The sequence below is a fragment of the Lynx rufus genome, unplaced genomic scaffold, assembly GCF_022079265.1.
Source record: "Lynx rufus isolate CCGP_SWC_20201006 ecotype Redwood Valley unplaced genomic scaffold, mLynRuf1.p SCAF_24, whole genome shotgun sequence".
Classification (NCBI taxonomy): Eukaryota; Metazoa; Chordata; class Mammalia; order Carnivora; family Felidae; genus Lynx; species Lynx rufus.
The window spans coordinates 15,291,887-15,304,429 of NW_025814839.1; the positions used below are offsets into that span (position 1 = coordinate 15,291,887).

The following is a 12,543-nucleotide window of genomic DNA, read 5'->3' on the forward strand; positions in this document are numbered from 1 at the left end:
AATGTGCAATCCCGTCTGCATGGGGCCCCCATCTGGTGCAGGTGACCCAGTCACCTCCAGTGTCTCTCCTCAGTGCTGGAGCTTCCTGGCTGCATCCTGGGATGACTGTGGCGTTGACCATCACCTATGGGTGCTCTTGGGAAAAGGCAACATGAGAGGCGCATGTCACTTGTTTCTAATTACAGTGTGTCCTTGAAGAATCTCATGTACATTCTTGTTAAGGGACCCTGCCCCATCAAGTGTGAGGATGGGGACAGGTGCAGAGGATTATGGGGACTGGCTTGCCTGGGTGGGAAGTGTCCTGACATGACAAAGAGATGGGATGTCTCCTCAGGCCTTCCTGATACAGCCTGTGGAGTGGTGAGCCTGCCCTCTGCCCTTCTTATCCCTCAGTGCAGGACACAACTTGCCTGAGGGGGTCACTCACCTGACGTCCCAACAACACGACTATTTAAGTGGTGGGGGGCGCAGAGTGATTCATGCTGAGGAAGCCACAGCTCTGAAGTAAGGTCTGAGGTGTGGTGGTGCCTGCCACACAGGAGGTCACACTTGGGGGATCAGAAGCCCCCGCCCCTGTGTAGGGATGGGTGGGTGCCAGGCAGGCTCAAGTCCAGAGGGTCCCTCTCTCTGCTCAACTCCAGTTCCTTCTCCCAGTCCTAAGTGAGTCTGAACTCTGAGACAGCAGGGGGCGCTGGAGGTCTGTCCCTGTGCATTGGGGGAGGTGCAAGGATGTCTGGGGGGGGGGGGTCTCAGCTGGGCACCCAGTCCTGGAACCCTGCCTTGTACCCTCTGCTCTATGCTCATTGGGGCCCACGATTGGCTCCCCAGCCCCACCCCACACTCAGCTGTCACCATATTCAGTGAGTAGGTTTAGGGACCCAGGAGGGGAGTGATTTGCATGAAGGATTCCTCTCTGCTCTCCAAAGTGGGGAGGGGATGAGAGAGGCTTTGTGCAGTTGTCTCACTGGTGGGCTCAGTCAGGGGCACAGCCTGGGCTGTCTCCACCTTGACCTGGACCCCTCTCCTCCTCACCCCCCTCGTTCTCCGCTTCGGTGACTGGCTGTGGAAAGCAAGGCGAGTGATTATGGGCTGGGGTGTGCTGGCCTCCTTCTTCCCCTCTTTTGAAGAACAAGCTGGAGGCATTCCCTCAGGACCTGCCTGTCGGTGTCTCCACTGCTCTGTTGCAGGGTCCTGGGCACAGAGTGCCCCGACACAGGAGGCCTCCCTGTCAGGGTTTCAAGGGCAGAAGGTGACCCTCACCTGGACGGGAGTTAGCAACAGTGTTGGAGCAAATTATGTGGGCTGCTTCCAAGAGATTTCTCTCAGCGTTACCACAACTGTGGTGCTCAGAAGAAATGGGCCCTCGGAGATCTCAGCTCGGTTCTCTGGCTCCCACTCTGGGAACAAGGCCTCTAGAACCTTCTCAGGCCTGCAGCATGAGGATGAGCCATATTGTTTGTGCTCAACATGGGGCAGAAGCATCAGTTCTGAGTTACTGCTGCAGGCCCATGGGGACCTGAGACAGAAAGCTGTCTCTGTCACCCCCAGGACTGCCGGTGAGAAACAGACAGGGAGGCCTTGGAGACCCTGGACGGTCTGAGGGTCTGACTCTGAGCACAGAGAAAATTTAAAGGGTCAGTGACAGTAGTTGCCTCTCATTTGTTTTTTCTTCCTTTCCTGTCTCTCTTTCCTGTCTCCCTTCCTTTCTTTCTTTCTCTTTCTTTTTTTCTTTCTTCCTTTCTTCCTTTCTTTCTTCTTTTCTTTCCTTTTGTTTTCTTTTCTTTCTCTCTCTTTCTCTCTCTTTGTCTCCCTATCTTTCTCCCTTTCTTCTTTCCTTCCTTCCTCCCTTCCTTTCTTCCTTGGATAAAGAGCTTTATTTGGATTCAATGAGAGCTGGAGAAAGCGAAGGGCCAGAGATGCCAGTGAGATTAGGTTCCAAAAGGGCAGGCCGAGCTTATCAACCCGATGGACTCCATTTCCCAGCAGCCTTCCAGTTAGTAGGGTCAGTAAAGTCCTGCTGGGAAATGTATTTGCCAGTAAACGACCAACATTTGCCCCCCATCACTACAGTGGTAGAGTTTCTCTTTTCCATAATTAAAACTCCATATCACCTCCCACAACACCACGAATATTGCAAAAAAGGCTAAAAAATCACATTTGACACCTCTTATACTCATCTTCAGTAGTTAGCTCCGAAGTCTCATCCTCTGCCAAAAAGAGTTCTACTAAACTCATCAGCTGAAATGTCCATCAGCTGAAATGTTAGTAAAGACAGTCTTTACTAACCCATGGTCATTCTTACCCAATTACCCCGGCCAGTCATGGGTGAACAGCAGAGTAAGGCTCAGAGAGGGGTGAAGGAGGAGGGGATGGGGCTAATTTTCCCCAGTAGAAAGATGGCATCCGATTCTTGGCCGGAGAGCAGAACCAGAAAGGCTTGAGGGAAGGGTCCAGGCCCTGTACTCAGTCAGAAACAGTGCTGTAGAAGAGGACGAGGAGAAGGAGGAGAAGGAAGAGAAGGAGGAGGAGGAGGAGGAAGAGGAGGAGGAGGAGGAGGAGGAAGAGGAGGAGGAGGAGGAGGAATGCTTGCCATGCTTGTGCTTTTGTATATCTGTAAGAACTTTCTTCATTTTCTTCCACATCTTCTTTCCATCGGCATTCCTGGTCTTACCATGCCAGGTGCCAAGGGATTCACAGGAGGGATGCCAAGAGCAGGTGGTGGGTAAGGAGCAGGTAGGGACCTAGGGGTTGGCCTCCCGGATACCCTGGTTATGGTGCAGGATGGGGGTGCACTGGGGAGAAAGCTGATTCCCCCGGGGAGCTGCTGCAGGAGATGGAGAGGGGGCTGGAGGGCAGGCAGGGTGGTCAGGTGGTGGATGGCAGGATGGGCACCTTCAGGGTACCTGACGCACCAGCAGTCAGGCCATTGCCCCCTCTCTGCACTCAGCCCTTGTAACCGCCAAGTCCTTCGCTTTACGTGACACTTATATAACCACATCTTTCTGTCCTTGCATTGTTTCAAGATATACTTTTCTTTACCATTCTTTTCTTTTATTGTAGTTTACAACTTTTTGAAGTTTATTCATCTTTGAGAGACAGAGAAAGACAGAGTGTGAGCAAGGGGGGCAGAGAGAGAGGGAGACACAGAATCTGAAACAGGCTGCAGGCTCCGAGCTGTCAGCATAGAGCCCATCGCAGAGCCTGAACTCATGAACTAGGAGATCATGACCTGTGCCGAAGTCAGACACCTAACTGACTGAGCCATTCAGGCACCCCATTTACCATTCTTTTATTTTTTATTTTTTTTTGTTTTTGTTTTTTTTTGTTTGTTTGTTTGTTTTTTTTAATTTTTTTTTCAACATTTATTTATTTTTTGGACAGAGAGAGACAGAGCATGAACGGGGGAGGGGCAGAGAGAGAGGGAGTCACAGAATCGGAAACAGGCTGCAGGCTCTGAGCCATCAGCCCAGAGCCCGACGCGGGGCTCGAACTCCCGGACCGTGAGATCGTGACCTGGCTGAAGTCGGACGCTCAACCGACTGCGCCACCCAGGCGCCCCTATTCTTTTAAATTCATCCTATATGTATCTTTATTTGAAGAGCGGCCCTTTTGATCTGTTATGTCAATCCATGTCTGTAACTGGAACAATTGGTGCATTTAAATGTAATATAATTTATTATCCTTATGTAATATATTTAATGTACTATCATTTTTGTTATCTTATTTTGTTCTCTTCTTGAATCCATATTTAGATTTAAAGAAGTTAAATTCCTTTCTCACTCTTTTCTTGCCTCCTGTTTCACATATTGACTATTTCACATGTTGACTGTTGTGCAGTTTTTACATTTAGTAGCATGGATGATGAGTAGCCTGACCCGGAACAAGAGAACTAGGAGGAGACCGTGAGGACTGGGTGTCACCGGAAACCCAACTGGGGCCTCCACCCGGGAGCTGTTAGTGCCAGCCCATGTTTTTCACGCCAAAGTTTGTTACACTTTCCCGAGCAGAAAGAAGTGACCGCCACAACCAGACTAGGCAGCCTTCTGAGTCCTCAGGACCATGAAGCCTGGACGTGAGGCTCGTCTCTGCTGTCAAAGAGCCTGTTCAGAGAAGGAGCAGGTGTCCCGGGTGGCACACTGAGTCGCTGGGGTTTGCCACGTCTTCTCCCCCTTCCCGTCTCAGAAGGATCTGCATGGCACCTGTGCTTGTACCTGCCCACACGCCTTCTCAAAGGAAACCTAAAAAGAAGCAGTGATAAAGTGCTTGTACAACATGTGTACTTATTGCTAAAGTTTTGAGCCAGGGTCTTTAGGAAAGAAAATATTTCACCATTTATTCAAATTACCTTTTATGTTATTACCTGAATTCAGTGACTGTTTTCTTACAGAGCCATTTGAAATGTATACATCTTTATCCTAGGATCAAAAACAGTGAACGCTCTGAATTCTTTTTAAAGTCTCTAAGAAAACAAAGCATTTGCTTTTATTAATGCTCTCCACCTCTCCTGGGCCTGCCTCCTTTTCACATCAGCACCTTGTGCCTGGGAGTGTGTGTTGGCCTGAGCTGACCAGGTGCAGACGTCCGATTGGACAGGGGCCCGAGCTGTAGTTTTATGAGATGGGAACCACCTGGCCTGTGTCTCCTCCACAGATGCCGGAGCCCACAGACCATGTCCCAACCTGAATTACAAAAGAGGATGGAGGGAAGACAAGGCATATGGTGGGGACCTGGTTGTTCACAGTGCTATCATCTGCCTCTCTGATCTGGACTCCAATCTTCCAAGCTACGTGGTTAGTCAGGGACTGAGTTCATTCCCACAAGACGCGCACTGTGTTAACCAAATCAATCCCACAATCCCCTCCCTAGTCGCCCAATAGCGTCAGGGCAGATGGAGGGGTGATGTGATCGAGTCACGTGAAATCTGAGGCTGCTGATCGGTGGGAGACGGAGAACAAGTCTGTGTCATGCACAGGGTGTGTCGTGTGGGTGTGACCGGAGCCTGCAGAGACATTCGGTCCTCATGTGAGAAGTCAGGGTGAGGCACAATGTATTGCTTGTGTGTTCCCTTTCTTCCCCGGACAGTGTCGGCTCCCTGAGCCTGGGGACACTCCCCGTCACTTCTGCACTGCGACTTGAGCTCCTAAACCAACAGAGGTCATGTAGTGAGGGTTCAGTAAATGCCATTCATGCATATCATGTGGACAATGACTTTCCTGAGTCGGACACAGCTGTACTGTGTGTCCGGGTCAGTCCTGACACCGTGATATGAACTCATCTGTGTCCCTCAAAACCCTGTATGGAAACCCGAACCCACATTGTGACTGTTTGAGAAAAGGCATTAAAAGATGTCATCGTGGATAATGAGGTTAAAAGGGTGTTGCCCCCATAAACAGGGCTGGCGTCTTCATAGAAGAGGTAGAGGCAGCATGGGTGAGCACACATGGGAATGCCACGTGAGGACCCAGGACGAATGTAACCGTTTGCAAGCCAAGGAGAGTGACCTCAGGGGAAATCAATCCTGCCACCCCCTTGAACGTGGACATTTCGGCTCCACACTGAGAGAAATTCACTATCTTTGGTGTAGGCATCCAGTGTGCGGTATCGTCATATGGTAGGCGTAGCAGATAGGCACAACCCTTAGGGACACTGGTCCCCAGGACAACCTGCCCCAGCATCCAGGAATTTCTGCTCAGCTTGAATGAAACAGAAAATGTGTGCCTATAAGGACAGGCTTTGGGGACAGAATTGACAGGAAAAGGACAGATACTAGAGGCGGTTCATTGGATTTGGTTTCAATCGTCAGTTTTAGGCTAAACAGAGGGAAGCAACAGTTTTGACAGAAAGTGGGGCTGAAGAAGGAAAGCCCTTCACTTTGGGCCCAGCAGGTTTTCGTCTCAGCAGGAATTTCTGCTCAGCTTGTATGAAACTGAAAACGTGTGCCTTAAGGACAGGCTTTGGGGAAAGAATTGACAGGAAAAGGACATAGACTAGAGGAGGTTCGTTGGTTTTGTTTTCAGGCCTCAGTTTGGGTCAAAGAGGGAAGCAGCTGTGTTGCTTCGAACAAAGAGGGAAGCAGAAGGTGGGAGCTACACAAGAAAAGCCCATCACTGTGGGGACAGCAGGCTTTCGTCTCACTTCCCCACAGGCCTGGAGCTCTGTGTGAGCACTGAGACTATCGTCCCATGATGCACAGTAACAATCAGCCTCGTCGTCAGCCTGCAGCCCAGTGATGGTCAGGGAGCCTGAGCTGCCAGACTTGGAGCCGGAGAATCGATCGGGGACCCCGGAGGGTCGTTTGTTATTCTCATAAATCAGGAGGCTGGGGGCCGCTCCTGGGACTTGTCGGTACCAGCTCACATAACTACCACCCCCGATGTTGGAGCTGCTTCCAGTGCAGGAGATGGTGACCCTCTGGCCCAGGGACCCTGACACGGAGGGCGGCTGAGTCAACACTGACTGGGCCCAGGACCAAGGAAGGGGTAGAGACACAGAGAGGGTGATGCTGGGGTCTGGACACAAGACAGTGGAAGCAGGACCCACATGTCCTCCCAGAGCCCCTTCCAGTGTGCCCTCATCCAGTCACCTGTGCAGTGAGCGAGGAGAGTGAGAAGGAAAGGAGACCAGGCCATGGTGGTGGTCATCACCGATTCTGTCTTCTGTGCCTCACGGCTGAGCAGAGCCTCCCCTAACCTCTCCCTTCCCCTCTTCATCTTCTGAGGGAGGGAGGGCCCCCTCCATGCAAATGAGACCCCAGCTCTCTGACCCCTCCCGGGGGCTGTGTCAGTTCCCTCTGCCAGAAGATGTAAGGGGGCTGGTCGAGGGGGGGCTGTTTCAGGCCAAGGGGTGAGGAGGACACAGTTGTGAGCCGTGTGCAGGGGACACTGACAGTACAGGTGGCAGGTTTCAATTCTCATCAGCCCTGAACCCACAACAATGGGTCCTGTGAGCCCCCTGGTGTTCGGACTCAGAGCCGCCATTGTTTGAACTGGTAGGCAAGTCCACCAAAGAGAGCTCCTGTGCCCCCATTGCACTGCCCACTGTACCCCGACAAGGGTCAGTCCGGGTGTCCCTCTAGGGAACCTCCCATAACCTAAGCCAGACTGCATGCTCTACTCAGACTCCTCAGGGAGAGTCAGTCCATGGCCGCCTGTATGGGTCATGGGTCAGGAAGGAGGTGGTGTCTCTACCAAAAGTCCACTTAGGTCAAGATCATGCCCAGTGCAATGATGAGTACCACCGGACACGTGGACCCTTCTGTGTAGGATTCTGTGTCCTTTCCTGTTACGTGATTTCTCCCGGGTTTCCGGAGCTCACCTTCTTCTAACGTTCCCGCAGCACTGAGGAGAGAGGGAGAGCTTCTGTTCAGGCTGTGGGGAGAAACAGTTGTGTGTATTCCTCGGAGCATTACGCAAAAAAATCTTTGTCATCTGTCACTATGTCTGCTTGTTGAAAACAATAGCCCTCCTCATACTATGTGCAGTGATTCCTTCCAGGATCTGCTCTCCCAGCAAACAGACCCAAGTCTGCAGGAGCCTTGAGTGAGACACTGACCTCAGCGCCCAAAGGACAAACTTGCAGGCCGTTCTAGGAGGGAAGGAGCGACAGCAGCAGGTGCTCTGACAAGGACCCAGTGACACAGTTTATGTGTTAGTCAGCACTTAGCCCAGTGTGCCCTTTGAATGGGTGTGTGCTCCTTTACACAAAATTTCTCTCCGTAAGATTTATTTCAGTCAATGACATCGTTATTATGAAAATGCAGGTACAATCACTAGGATAGTTCTCTCAGTTCTGTATTTCTTACAGAGAACACATGAAATTGTGGTTAAAAACATGGATGGAAAAACAATGCACAAAGGATGCCTGCTATAAACTTTTTGCAAAGTCATGTTTTCTTTGCCACCAGCTTACTATGGTGGAGTTGTTCTATAAGTAGGTGAGTCTGGCATGATGTCCAATGAAAGCCCAGGGGGAGTCTGTTCCTGTGAACCGCAGCCATGTCAGTGATTCAATTACTAAGCACACACAGAGCTTCTAGGAGCGAGCGATTTGGGGTCAGACTTGTCTCTGGGGTGAGCACAGCGCTACCTGCATTCTTTGTGTCCAGCATATTCAGGAGACAGCAATAGTTCATCCAGCCACCATGACTAGAGGAGTGCATTTCTATTCACCAAGGCTACATAAATCTTCGGTCAAAGATCCCACATGTGAGTGGTGGAGAGGTGGAGATGAGGGGGACTATGTCCCTGAGGTCACAGGCATTGTGGCCCCAGTTTGAGACAGAAGAAGATTCATCAGAGCTCCAAGCTGGCTGGAGGTGTCACTGGGGGGACTGAGGGAGTAACAGTCCAGCATTAAGAGCACAGGGAGGGTGTGATACATCCCCCTGGGCTTTGAGCTGTGTGGGAGCAACACTGAAGCTGCTATTCCAGAACCGATGTACTGATCAGCCTCAAGTGCTGACTGGAGCCCAAGGGGGTCAGAGGCTGAGCTGCCCACAGCGATAGAGACTCACCCTGGGATTCCTGAGCGTCAACTTGTCTTAGGAGAGAAGGTGATCAGGGCAAGTCCTGGCTGCTCAGTGACAGGACCCTGGTCACACTGGATGTCGCTGGAGTTTCCTGATGATGAGGATGCTTCCTCCTGGGCTTGTGACCCTGAGGTTGGCTGGATGAGCACAGGCTGACCATGAGTTTTGGGGAGAAGCGGAAGCCAGGAAGCTACAAAATCCCGAACACCATATACTCAGATAGAGGAGAGATCCGTGTTTGTGTGTGTGTGTGTGTGTGTGTGTGTGTGCGTGTGCCTCTGTCTGTGTGTGTGTGTGTGTGAGAGAGAGAGAGAGAGAGAGAGAGAGGGAGGGAGAGAAAGAGAGAGAGAATGGAAAACCTTTCCTTCAGAGGCCAAACATGAAGACAAGTGTATCCCTGTCCCCTTATGTCCTCTCTGCATTTGCTGAGTGCTGTGTTGGTCCCCATGCAAACCCATCCCTGGGGCTGGCTCTCTGTATGAGTGTCCAGCGTTCTGGAGCTTGGAACTCAAGAAGGCCAATGTCTGGAAGGCCACTTCTCTGGCACGAGTATGAAACTTACACAAAGGGGAGGAATATGGTCTGAATTAGTTCTAATAGGAATTTCACTGAATCAGAATGTCAGGCCTTGTGGATAGGCCTTCTATCCATTCTCATTCCTGTAGACACACTTCCCATAGCTGTGGGGTCTTCAGGTCTTAGGAAGCACAAGATACGGGCTGATCACACAGCCCCTTCTTCATGCCCTTCACATCACAGCCCTCCCCCACTGTGCCTCTCGGATCCCCTGATACCTCCATTGGGTGACCGTCAGAGAGTGTCTACTGTTATTTTGCAAAAGGGTTAATGCTTGACACTGCATTGCTTGGTGCAAAAGTGTGTGGCTGAGTGAGTGTCCTGATGGTCTTAGAAACCAATATTCTCAAGACCAAGAAAAGCTGTCATGTATTGAAATATGCAGCCAATCCTTCCTTCGTTCACTATGGCAAAAGTTACCTTGTGTGCAGCCTCAGTCATTCTGAAGGAGGAAGTAATTGCATGAATCGCTTCTCTGTGCAAATACTCAAAGGCTGGGTGAACATTCATCTCACGGAAATACAATAATCATGTTGTCGTATTACAGAGATTGATGAGGTTGGTGGGGCATGAAAACTACAATCAGCGATGAGAGCAGGAATCACATGAGGAAGTGATTTCCTGCTGGTCCATTTCTGCAACGTCTCTGTAGAGATGGACCCTGGAGAGTGGACACTCTTGCAAGATTATAGTTTTCTCTGAAATCCTAACATGAAGATGGTTTTCAGGCCTGAAGAGCCATAGAGAGACGGAAGGCCTGAGGGAAGCAGGAGAAGTGGGAAGACGAGCAGAGTGTGTGGGTGGGGGGAGGGTGCAGTGAGGAGAGTCTGAAGACTTTGGGACTCACTTTTAGTCAGATGGGTGAGAGAGGAAATTGTGTCTATGACCAAGGTGCTTATTAACATGTCAGATATGGTTGTGTCATCAGTAACACAAGAGACACACTTTACGGCTTGAGATTTGTGGATGAATGTGAGTACCTCTGTCACCATTTTCAGTCCAGACAACAGTACTGTGTGACCTTAGAAACTATACACGTGTCTCTGCCCCTAGGTGCTGACACCGAGTTTCTGAAAATCTTGTCATTTTCTAAGTGAAAAGAACACTAGAAACATCCTAGTTCTAATGTGGGCTCCCTCAAGCCTCCTGGATGGGGCTGGTCCCCAGAAAGACCAAGGCTTGGTCAGAGGCTGGGAATCTTCACCCCTCATACCTGAGAGACAGGAAAAAGGCTGACAGTATAGTTAATGTCTGATCACGTCTCCCCAAATCCTCAATAAAATCACAAAGTACAGTGTTTGAAGAGCTGGTTTGGCGAACACATCCACTCCCAGAACAGATGCACCTCAACTCCCCAGGGACTGATGCTCAGGTGCTGGGGACGCTCCTAGACCTGACACTAGGTGGCTCTTCATTACTTGTTCCCCTGTCCCCTTCATCATATCCTTTAATGAACTGACTAAAGGAGTCAGTGTTTCCCTGAGTTCTGTGAGCCCCTCAGGCGAATAAACGGAACGCATCGAGGGAGTTGTGGGAACCTCCAATTTGTCGCATGTTGGACAGAGGGTACAGGTGAGCTACTAGCTGCTGTTGGCATCAAAATGGGGAGCAGCCTCCTGGTGCTGAGCCCTTCACCTGTGCACATGTCACCGTTTCCTGGCAGATAAACCTCGGTGTGAAATTCAGGTAAATTTGAGGACACTCTCCACATGTCCCAGAGAGTTCCTTGTTGTGGGAAAACACATAAACACACAAACATATAATCAATGACCGGGAGTGTGTAAAGTGAATTATTCTGAGAGTAGTAAAGGAGACAAAACAGGAGAGAGAGAGACTGAGGTTCATGCTGTAAAAGTATTTATTCTCCAGACCCCATAGGCCTGTGCCATCGGGCTCTATTCCCTCACCTGTGTGTGCTCCTGGGACACCTGTGCTGTCTCAGGCAACAGCATGATCTGTGTGTTATTCCTTCTTCCTCAAGGACACGTGACCCCTCAGAGGACTCCCTCCTACAGGAGCGTCCACACAAGTGTCTCAGTACAGGATGCTCAGAGACAAGGCTTTCAGCCCCAAGTGTTTTGGGCTCACTCCCTCCTCGTCTGAGACACTGTAAGGAAAGCTGCTCCCACTGCCAGGATCTGTAGCACAAGAGGAGCTTCGTGCTTAGGCTGCTCATCAGAGATGAGCAGAATTCCTGCATTGGCCCAGGCATCTTTGGATTCCGAGAAGCAACTGGGGACCCCGGACCCTGGTGCTTATTTGAGTGTGAAGAGAACCAAAGAAGATACCAGGGAGGGCTCCCTGGCTTCTCTGGAACCTGTCTATGTAGTAGCTGCAAACACGGAATCCACTGTTGATGGTGCAGGTGAGTCTGGCTGTTGTTCCTGGAGATGCATAGAGAGGGGGTGCCTGGGTCAGCACAGGCCGGGAGAGAAACCTGCAAACACAGACACTCAGGGGGGATGGGGCTAGAAAGGAAAAAGAAAAAGCATCTCTCAGGTCACTGAGCACAGAAAGAGTGATTTGGAGCCCACCCTGTGTCCACCAGGCCTGTCTCTACCTGTGCAGTGCGGGAGGAGCTTAAGGAAGACAGGAGTCCAGGCCATGGTGGCACAGCCTCTGGTCCCCACACTGGGCTGGGCTGCCCCGGGCTCTCGTTTCCCCTCCACCCCTGACACAGGAGGGGCTGTCCATGCACATGGGTCCCGTTCAGTGACAGTCCAGCCCCTCCCTGAGCCCTGGTGCTGGAGCCCAGCCCACACCACACACTGAGGAGGGTGGAGGTAGCACTCATCCCCCGGGGAGAGCTCTGGAACAAGCACGTGCTGAGACAGCTCAAAGCCTCCAGGTTGGGCTCCTTTGGGTGATTGGTCGTCACTGACCAGCACTGTAGGGACCACAGGGCTGTTGCAAGCACATCCTATTAAACTCATGTTGAAACATGAAAAATGAATACAACCAACTTGTGAGCGATAGCTCCTATTAAGAATACCTTGAATGCATACTTTCTCAAAAAGTTACAATTTGGCTATACTCAAAATATATTGAGTGTATAGACCAATTTTAATAGAACAATGAAAAATGTTATTCTAGAAGCACTCCATAGAAATGCATAAGATACAGATGTTTTCACAGGGGACAACTAACAAAATTTCAGAATTGAGAAGAATATTTTTTATTTGCTCCTTGGTTTTTCATAATATCAAAAGGTATATAATATTTCTTAGTTCATTTACAAGGGTTATAAAACTCAGAAGTACACTTAAAAAACATTGCACAAAAAGGAAAATTACAGACCATTATTATTAAATAGTGATAGAAATACTCTGTATAAAATATTAACAACGCGACCTCAATACCATATTAATAAACTGATACACAACTATTAAGTGTGATTTGTTCCAATGATACAGTTGGGTCACATAGTTAGAAAATCTTTA

General features: G+C 50.1%; 1 gene segment (V, D, J or C); it reads right to left on the minus strand.

The window, feature by feature from the left end:
- Positions 1 to 973: 973 nt before the first annotated feature.
- LOC124518475 (immunoglobulin lambda variable 1-40-like) lies at positions 974 to 11,709 on the minus strand. The segment is given in 3 exon segments: positions 974 to 1,060; positions 6,136 to 6,470; positions 11,664 to 11,709. Coding segments are annotated over 3 exon segments (468 nt in total).
- Positions 11,710 to 12,543: the final 834 nt, after the last annotated feature.